The 10,205-nt window shown below is 40.1% G+C and overlaps 3 protein-coding genes across 4 annotated transcripts; 1 reads left to right on the top strand and 2 right to left on the bottom strand.

Annotated features, from left to right (window-relative positions):
- Positions 1-52: 52 nt before the first annotated feature.
- BDBG_07273 (DNA-directed RNA polymerase I, II, and III subunit RPABC4) lies at positions 53-322 on the bottom strand (the record flags this gene model as incomplete). The annotated part of the gene is made up of 1 exon (XM_031723015.1): positions 53-322. The coding sequence occupies one exon, from the start codon at positions 320-322 to the stop codon at positions 53-55; it is 270 nt and encodes an 89-aa protein (XP_031580079.1).
- A 127-nt stretch (positions 323-449) lies between these two features.
- BDBG_07274 lies at positions 450-6,576 on the top strand. Of its 2 annotated transcripts, XM_031723017.1 has the most exons (5): positions 450-1,904; positions 1,984-2,475; positions 2,531-3,985; positions 4,057-4,785; positions 4,891-6,576. In XM_031723017.1, the coding sequence occupies exons 1-3, from the start codon at positions 1,319-1,321 to the stop codon at positions 3,445-3,447; spliced, it is 1,995 nt and encodes a 664-aa protein (XP_031580081.1). In that variant the 5' UTR covers positions 450-1,318; the 3' UTR covers positions 3,448-3,985; positions 4,057-4,785; positions 4,891-6,576. The 2 variants fall into 2 exon arrangements, with proteins under 2 accessions (XP_031580081.1, XP_031580080.1); XM_031723016.1 differs by having other exon boundaries at positions 550-1,904; positions 4,057-6,576.
- On the bottom strand, positions 2,824-6,584 carry BDBG_07275 (cytosolic Fe-S cluster assembly factor NAR1). Its single transcript, XM_002622277.2, has 2 exons — positions 6,262-6,584; positions 2,824-6,160 (listed from the first exon to the last, which is right to left on the bottom strand). Exons 1-2 carry the CDS (start codon positions 6,367-6,369, stop codon positions 4,403-4,405), a joined length of 1,866 nt encoding a protein of 621 aa, XP_002622323.1. The 5' UTR covers positions 6,370-6,584; the 3' UTR covers positions 2,824-4,402.
- Between the last annotated feature and the right edge of the window lie 3,621 nt (positions 6,585-10,205).

The raw sequence follows: 10,205 nt of genomic DNA on the forward strand, positions 1-10,205 counted from the left end.
ATCATCGAGCCTGAAACTGCACCATTCTGTAGATACGCGACGAAAATCCCAGTTAGATCCCAACGGGTCCCAAAACATTTGTAGCCTGGAGAGCAGACGGGATGCAGACGGCAACGAACCTCTTCGTCCTTTCCTTATACAGCACACGATGCCCGCATTCCTTGCAGCGGATCTGATCTCCACGCTTCATAGAAACGCGCGAGTTGCAATCACCGCAAACGTAGGTGACCGATATGGCGTCGCTAGTGGTTCCTTCCACGACGCCCCCTGCGCCAGTGTACCCAGTCTGGCCCGTAGGGACTTGGTAGGCTTCGCGAGACATGGTTGTATATGGAGGTGAGCGGTATGCGCGTGAGTGGTAAGGAGCAGACTGCGAGCTTGGAGCGTAGGACGTTGAGCTGATGGAGCAGTTTCTTGTAAAAGTCAACCTCTGAAGCGACAGGATGAAAGATAGCAAGGTCAGTCACATGATATCAAATCACTAGTCATGTGATTTAGCACCATCCATCCCGGTCCAGGATCACAGTTGATCACAGTTGATCACAGTTGAATTTTTTCATATCCAGTGTCTCTAAACTCCTCTCCCTTTTCACGAGCCGGTGGACTGTTTGAAAAACATGTTAGGCACTGAATTTAGGCCTAGTTACTCGAGGGCTCCACCCTCGCTCGCCTTCGCTTCCTTCTACAACATATGTACTAGCTGTCCTGAGCATTTTATACGCTGATTGTAGATAGGTTGCTTGAAGGGCAGAGCACAGCTTACCGAACTATGACCTGCTGGCTCTATAGCCTCAATTCTGAATTTGGAATGCCTGACCTGCTGCGTTGACATTCCTCCCTTCTTCGAAGCTATTACGCTGGGCCAATGGGCTTGCCGTGGAGAGATAGAGATTTCCTCCTGCTCTCCTTCCTTGACAATTTGCGGCCATCATTGTTGTTATTTTTGATGTTTTTATTGTTGCTTCTTGATGTATTGATTTATTGATTTATTGATTTATTGATTTATTGATTTATTTGTTCTCCGACTCTCCAGAGAGTTGCTCACTTTCAGCTTCATATTATACATACACAGTTTGATATTCCAATCAGCAACACAGAGACCAAATCTTTATCCCAGTATTTTTTCCAGTTATTCTTCTGTGTCTTTCAGTCCATTCTAGATTCCCTCTCTTGTTTCGTCTTCTTCTGTTCTCAAATCTACTTGTCGGTTAGAATCAAGGATCCCAACTCGGTTCTAGTTAATTAGTGCGTGTGTCCTCCTAGAAGTCCAAATCCAAGACACTCTCTTGTCATTCGACTTGGAAGCGCATTCTTCACAATGGCTCCTCAATTGTCTGTTGCTCGTGACTCCACGGATGGTGACACCTCTGTTACCCAAAACCAGGAATGTCTGCACCATCGCACTGAAAGCCAAAGCAGGCGTAGGTCAGCCCGTCATTATCGTCCCCCCCAGCGGTATTATAGTCATCATACCTTTCAAACGCCGACACGGCACTATGAATTGAGGTCCAAATGTCGTATTTCTGCAAGACAACCACTTAGTCGAGATCAGATTAGCAAAAGACCAGAACTGCGACATTCCAACAATTCCGCCAGTAGTGGTGATCAAAACGCAACATGTCTCTCCAGCAAACCATGTACTTCCGAGGGAAGACTTCTTGAGCATCCCATCGATATCCCTCAGATGGTTACTCCAAGCGCCAGGGAGAATACGTTTACCGAAGCTATGAATGGCGCCTTCAACCTTACAAAGTCCCCGCTTTGGTTGGGGAGAAAGTTGGCTGCTGCCACGCTTCCTGAGAAGGAGTCCTGGTTGCTTCAGAACCCGTGCAACCCATTTGGCTCCGACACGAACAGCCACACGGGTTCGACCTCTTCCATGACTGATCAATCCCAGAAAGAAGGTATGCAGCCCCAAAATCCTGTAGCAAAATAGTGACAAACATCCGTATACCTCGCCAATCACTAATCTACCTACTACAGCGCACAATTTATCCAGGCTTGTAAACAGTCAAAACCAACCTGATCGCATGACTGTCGGGTTTGGCCTAGCTCAGAGCCCGACTACAGTTGAGACGGATGAGTTTTCGCGGTTGCTACAATCGATCGAATTGCACTCGCGGCAGTCGAAAGGTCTGGCAGACATGGTATCGAGCTACCTTGAGGGAGACGGAAGCCATTCGGATATTAATTCAGCGGTCGGCGATGTCAATAAATTCTATACCAAGCCACCCCGCCGCCCGAATCAGAGTTCGGAATGTAACCTCCAAGTTGCGTCCCTCCCAGGCGGCGGTGACAGCCCCGACCCACCTCGCGATCACAGCACCCCATTCCGTGGACATATGATAGACCGTATCGATTCAGGCGGACCCGTGGTGGATGTAGAGGACAACAACTGTGGTCCGGCAACGACCACCGTAGCTCCTGAGAATATCTCCCAAGACGAAGGCCCTAGGATTGCCAGGGATCGTCAAGGTTCGTTCTTCATTTCATAATTTTCGGATGAGCTGGCTACTGATACTATGGGAAGGGTTGACTCGAAACCACACCACTGCCGAAAACAACCACACCCCGGCGAGCTGTAACGGTACTTGTACTTATTTCGCTATGCCACTCTATGGGCTTCCACAGGAGCGGTTCTTGAGCACATCCGATTTTGGAGGTTTTTATGATACGTTCCTTCCGAGCGAAAAAACTTCAGATGTCTCGTCGAAAAAAAGACCAGGGCAAAACATCGAAGATGCGTGCCAGTGCAAGCTAGAATCTTCCTTTGGCTGCTGCAGCCAAAAAGCAAAGGCATACGTTGACAAGCCTTACTCTTCAGAAGAGCTCCAGGTCTATTCTCACTGCCGGGAATGCCACCCAAAACGAGTTAAAGTTGATCATTTGGCAGCACAATCCGACTCGGTTTACCATATCTGTGTAGCCCACCAGCCGTTTAAGGCCCCTTTACTTTCGCCAGGCGGAGGAGGTTCACACCCCACCGAAGCTACACCAGGGTACCAGCAAAGTTATGAGTGCGGGCAGAAATCTGCTGTGGTACCCGCTACGGCTAGCCCACAGAGTTGTGCTTGTCCATCTCCATGTTCATGCCCACAGCCTTGTGCATGTGAGTATGTTGCAGATGGTAAAATGACCCTGAGAAATGCCGCCTCTTCTGCACAACCACCACTTGGGATATCAATCAAATCACTTTTGTCTAACCCACAAAATTGTGCTTGCCGACCTCATTGTTCATGCCCATCGCCTTGTCAGTGCGGACAAGATACCTATGCTAAAGTGGGAATGAGAGATACCCATCCTTCTGTACAGCTACCACTTAGGACATCAATTTGCGCTTTCCCCCTTTTTCAAGTTCAACCTCGGAACCCTGATTTTCCTACTGGTGAAGTAATTTCTTCCGAAATTCACCAATGTGGCGGCTGCGAAATGCAAGCCCAAGACTAGGCAGAGAATTTAGAGCATCTCTTGAGCTCTCCTAAAGTTTTATTTTGTCCGCTGTTTGCTCTTCGATTTTCTGTTTTCCGTTATCACAGTGGTTTCTCGGACTGGGGCTACATTTCAAGTGGTGTATTGTGTGATATTGATGTTGCGCAGCACGGAATTCCTCACCCAGGAGTTAAAACTTTTCACTCCCTTTCCTTTAGCATGATATGTTGGTTTGACTATTATTAGCCACCGCAACATTGTCGTGACTTTCACTCATAATATCCACATGTTGCAGTTTACAGTCGTTCAATCTGTCGCGTTAGAAGTACCAATTTGAATCTTCATTCGGTGCACCATAACTGCTAATCTCAATGCTGGGTTTCTAGTTTTCGTCACAACTAGTTGCCAAGTAGTGTAGCGAAAGATTCTCTCAAGTTCTAGCTCCGCGTTCCCACCCCTCCTCTACGCCGGGTATTCCAAGTTTCATCTGCCTAATCGCATCAGATTCACGTTGGCAATCCAAACCGCCAATAATAAGGCAATAACCGGCTGCAGGGTAATCTACTCCCCCTTCTCTTTCAAGGTTCAGTAAATCATTCATCATGTGACGCTAACCAGATTAATTAGATATAATTAGGATCATGAAAGAAAATTTTTCAATATTATATATATTTATCCAACCGTTCCCGTCTATAAAGTAGTAAGGAAGAGTACAAATACATATGGAGGCCGGGCGTGGCTAAAATGTATGCAAGACATAGAAACCAAAAGGTAAAAACTCCACTATATAAAACGGAGAAGAGAGAAGAGAGGTTCGGCTGTTGGGTCACAGCACACTCGTTCTTTTATAATTTTTGTGCGCAGGTATGTGTGTGTGTGTGTGTGTGTGTGCGTGTGCGTGAGAGAGAGAGGAGGTGAGAGTGAGAGAGTGAGAGTGAGAGCACACGCGAAGAGGGACGGATATATACACTGCCTACCAACCACCACCGGCCTTCCCGGCAAGTTCCGCTACACGAGCCATATCGCCCATCCCCCCTGGATCCTTACCCTTTTCCTTGCCCACGTCGCTCTCTACCTTTCGGAAAGTGGTATACACAAGTTTTTCGAGTGGGATATTGGTGCTGCGGGACCAGTGGGACAACAGATCGTCAAATGGACGGTGACCTCTGTCGCGCGCGATAGGGTGGGTGTTGGAGTTGGAATCCGAATCGGAATCGGCTGAGAAGTATGCTTCGTCGACTCGCGCTAGCCAAGCTCGCTGTTCCTGTGGCGTTGATTTTTGGGTAGATTGTGGCTGTGGCTGCTCATCCTGCTGTAGTGGATTGATCGTGTCTTGCTTCGGGGTATTAATGTCTCGTACGTCCTCGACGCGTATTTGCCCACCGCCATTCGTGCATCCACCGGGACACGCCATTACTTCGACATAAGCATAATCTGTGGCTGATGTGTTGTTGGCTGCAGTTGCTCGCCCACTGCCTGCCCTGCGACCTATCATAGGCTTGGCGCCAGGGAGCCTAGATGCGCGGGGGGGTTTTAGTTTCCGGACGAGGTTTTGGATATTACGGAAACCGTAGTAGCGAGCAGCTTTTATAATGGTATCGCCTGAGGGAGATGTTAGGGAATATTCAATCACGTCAGAATTTCGACCACGCTGCGTTTGGATTTGGCTTCCCGGGTTTCGATGTTGGTAAGCTGTGAGGATGTGGAAGAGGTATCCCCCCGACGTGCCAGCTGTGGACGGCTGGGTGGACGGGCCGGATTTAGGAAATAAGAAAGATGCAAGGTAGGGATCAGGGAATAGAGGGGTATATGACGAAGGTAATGGTTGCAATGGGAGGTTTTGGAGCGAGATATTCCGCGACGTCGCTAGCATGAGAACTTCGCGGGATGTAATGACGCAGTCAACATCGCGGACGGGAGAATGTGTGGTAGATGAAGATGATTGCCAGGAAGCATCTGTTAATTCTTGCCGGCTAGCCTCCAGCTTTTTATCGAAACAAGGCATGATGGCCAAGTGCCAAATCTGGGCCGGTGAGATGTTCAATGCCTTGCTCAGCACGGTCTTCAACAAAGTGCCTGTAAGAGCTTGTGGAGATTTTAGACGGGATATGTGAGGTAAGACGTGAGGGTGAGTCTTTTCGGCGTAACATATCCATCCCGGACAGGCGGATGATAAGACTGGGCGCTTTGGGATTGGAAACCCTTCGAGGCTAGGACTTCCTGAGTCCTCCAAAGACTCCATAACTTCATTCACGCTGAGCTCCAAGAAGACCTGCCGCATAACGTTTGTATCAACCACCCAGGCAAAACCATTCCCGTGAGCGCCACCAGCCCTTAACCCTTGGGGGCCACCGAGGAATTGCTCGATCAACCATCCGGCCTTGCGTTCAGATATTCCATATGTTGCGGCCAAGCTTGCTCTGACCTGTGGACTGACACTTGCAATAAATATCTTCTTATCGCCTTCTGCTATGCTCTGCTGGCCTGCAGCAGAGAAACCGGCGTCATCGCGTAATGTTTGAGCGACACCGTGTCCGTTCCGCTCATCAATTCGTAATTCGGGGCACGAGTCCAAGGTGTTAAGCACTTCAGCATGCGACTGTAACGATACCAAAACTGCTTCAGCAGAGGTGACGCAACCCGAACATGCCAGACAATCAGTCAGGGAGATTTGAGCTGGGGGGGGGTTTTCCGGTTCGATCTTGTCTTCTGTTGTAACTTCATATGCATTCTATTACCAGCAAGTTAGCGGAAAAGCTGATTTTCTTTAATTTTTTCTTTTTTTTTTTAAAAAAAAAAACAGGAAACTGCGATGGGCTTTAACATGTATACCTCTGAGTTTTTAACCTCTTTGTGGGGTAGTGTTTCGATGGGCTTTATGCAAGCAACCCCTGGAGAAATGAAGTCATTCAAGTCATCTGCAGACAGAATTGCGCTCATGGTGGCGGCACCAGAGCAACGACACTGTGCCGGTCGTGAAGGCGTCGCACCAAATTTGTAGACCCTAGCTATTCACAAAACTAACGAACGGGGTTATATGTGCCAGCAGAAACAAAAGACAGATGTAGCAAACGTGACAGAATAAATATACCTAGGTATGGAGAAGGCAAAAATTATTTTACTTTAATGGCCGTTGATATCCCGCTGAGTAATTCGGGATGCCGGGCTGCGTCCAAAAAAAGTGGCCCGGTTTCCCCGCGCTAGTCCGATAAGATCGCCTATCAGCAAGCGCGCAAAGCTAATCTCTAGAAAAAAACTTTTCCATGCAAAAAACACTGTAACGTGACATCACGTGCACCTCATCAAAAATATTTGCTCAGAATCTTCTTCAAATCTTCATTCTTTTTTTCATTCTACTCTTTTCATCTATAGTATTTACATTCTTTATACTCTTCTCTATGTTCATGAGAGTTAAATGCTCTATAACAGATTTCATGTAATGTTATGTATATCTCTTTGAATTCATGAATAAGATTGAATAGTCAGCTCTACAGTCTGTACAGCTCTGATTAATCTGATAATAATAATAAGAGTAATACAGAGTAAAAGAGAGTAATAAAGATAATAGAGATAATAGAGATGATAATAATAATAGAGATAATAGAGATAATAATAATAATAGAGTAGAGAGTAAAAGTAGTAGAGAGAGCTGCAGAGTGATAGAGAGAGTGATTGTAAAGAGAGTTAAAAATAGAGAGTGAAAGTGATAGAAGAGGCTATAAGTAATAGAAAGAGTAGAGAGTGAAAGAGATGAAAGAATTGAAAGAGAGAAAAGTAGACTGATTAGTAAGATTATGAATTTTATATTTAATCTCATTTAATCTGATCTTATACATTTCTTAGTATGAGTCTTATCTAGACTGATTATATAACTGTGTCTGAAACCAGAACTAGATTTTTTAATAGTCTTATTATCAATTTGACTGATCTCATTACATGGTTTTAACATTAGATAGTAGTTTCATACTGTTTCAGTAAGACTTACTGTCTACTCTTATTACATTTTTCAAATGAGACTATGATTTTCACTTCTTAATTTAAATTATTTTTATTGCTTTAAATGACTTTAAATCTTATTTAAGTGTTATCAAAAAGTGTTACTTTTTAAAAAATTAAAAATAGTTGAAAAAAAAACCTTAAAATGTCTAAAAATAGTAACTTTATGTCAAGAATGAAACTAAATAAGATTCAATGAGACTACTTTCTTATTTTTTTCAAGTCATAATTTCATTTTAAGATCTGATATATAGTTACTTTTAAACTGATTATGTGATTATATCTGAGATTACAACCAGATTTTTTAATAGTTTTATTATCAATTCAACTGATCTTATTACATGATTTTAACATTAAATAATACTCTCATACTGTCTCAGTGAGACTTCTGTCTACTCTTGTTATATTTTTCAAATAAGATTATGATTTTCACTTCTCAATTTAAATTATTTTTATTGCTTTAAATAACTTTAAATCTTATTTAAGTATTATCAAAAAGTGTTACTTTTTAAAAAATTAAAAATAGTCTAAAAAAAACCTTAAAATGTCTAAAAATAGTAACTTTATGTCAAGAATGAGACTAAATAAGATCAAATGAAACCACTTTCTCATTTTTTTCAAGTCATGATTTCATTTTAAGATCTGATATATAGTCACTTTACATGTTTTTTTAATGACTAGTCTCAGTAGGATTCACATCAAGAAATGTATAAAACCAGATTAAATGAGATTAAACATGAAATTCATGGTTCCGGCGGCTAGTCTAGTCACTTTGCATGTTTTTTTGATAGCTAGTCTCAGCGGAATTCACGCCAAGAAATGTATGAGGCCAGATCAAATGAAATCAAATGTGAAATTCATAGTCCCGGCGGCCAGTCTAGTCTTATCAGAATCAAGTCTTAAAAAAATCTGAAAATGAATCATTTCTGAGAGAAATAATATGAAAAATAATCAGATTTAATTCAAGAACAGTGAAATAATAGTAATTTCTCAGAATAAATAGTAAAAGATAATTATTCTTTTAAAATTAGAATAAGACTGAGACTGAAGATTAAATTCAGTCTTATTTAGTTTATTCAGTAATTACTTATATAATCAGATTTTAGTAATAATTATTAATAACAATTATAAAATAACTAAATATATTCTTATATAAGTTTATTCTTTACTTTCTTATAAAAACTACACTTCTCTGATATACTATAATCAGAGATATTAAACTATCTAATAATTTTATATTTTATAATCATGAATTTGTTAATTATTTCTTCTTATAATTATTTCTAATAATAATAATAAATATCTTAACTTGAGTTGAACTTTTACTTCATTCTTATTTCTATTAATGAAATTATTAGAATATTATATACTATCAGTATAATAATTGAATATATACTCTTAATAATTTTTTATAACTCTAGAATTGATTTAATATATAAATTCATTAAATTATGTTAATAATAGTAATTAAATTCAGTTTTATAAGTATATAGTTTTATCTGATTTTCAGTTATAATTAATATATATAAGTTCTGTTTTAAAGTTAGTATTATAGTTCTATATAATATAAAGTATTATTAAACATTATTATTTATTAGAGAATTGTATTTTACTATCTCTATATCTTTAATATTTACTCATTCAAATCTCTGATAATTAATATTATAGTAGTCTTGAATTAATTTAATATATAAGTCTTATTTCTTCTCTATTCAATCTTAAGAAGTGTAGATATTAATTTAATAGAAGAAATCTAATAGAGCTGTTATAATATAATACTTTATAAAAGATTATTCAGTTTTACTATAATAATATATTAGTTTATCTCTTACAGTAATAATAGTCTATACTATAGTATTATCTCAGACTGAATTTCTTTTTAAGTGATTTAACTACTTTTTAAAATAAATAAATAAACTATTATACACTTATCAGACTAACTATAGTATTAATATATAAATAATTAAAACTATCTTTATTATCTTATAAAACTAAAATAATAAATTAATTATATATTTTAACTAAGTCTACTTGTAAGAGGCCTACGCTAAATAGATCAGTATGATATTGATAGGTCTTATATAACAAAGAGAAAAATGTTTGAGAAGGAAAAGAAAGAGAAAGTACAAGAATCAGTAATTAAAGTGAATATTTATACATGTATGTGATGGCATATGCAGTGAAGCTTCAGAGTGGAAGAATCTATACATGTTAGTAGCAGCTGAGAATTGATGATTGAGAATGATCAAGAATTAGAGTATATGTGTTTAAGAATGAAGCAGTTGAAATCTGTGAAGTGTAACAGAATAGTCTATATAATTGATCAGACATAGCTTGTCACATTAACTCTTCTCTTTCAGAAGCAGTTCTCATCAGTCAAGAACTGCTGTTTCAGATAACATGAAACTCAGAGTTCAGATTGATTGATTATAGCTGACTCATTTCACAAGATATTATCAGTTACAGCTGTAAGATCTCTTATTGAGAATATCTTTAATCTCTCACTCAAGTTCATTGTCTTCTTCTATGATTTCTGATGACTGTCAATCAGAAGTTAGTTGAGAAGAAAATGAGTCAGTAATGACACAGTGAAGCAAGCTTGTATAAAAGACATTATGAATTTCTGATGATATGTTAAGACAGTAGTTGTGACTATCTAGAACTTCTATCACTTTATACCTGATATGATGATAATCTAGTGTATGAGATGAATATGTGATTTGTATATTCTTAAGATTCAATTATATAAGATCTTCTATCTTATACTGCTCTGTGAGATC

This window comes from Blastomyces gilchristii, assembly GCF_000003855.2.
Source record: "Blastomyces gilchristii SLH14081 genomic scaffold supercont1.18, whole genome shotgun sequence".
NCBI lineage: Eukaryota > Fungi > Ascomycota > Eurotiomycetes > Onygenales > Ajellomycetaceae > Blastomyces > Blastomyces gilchristii.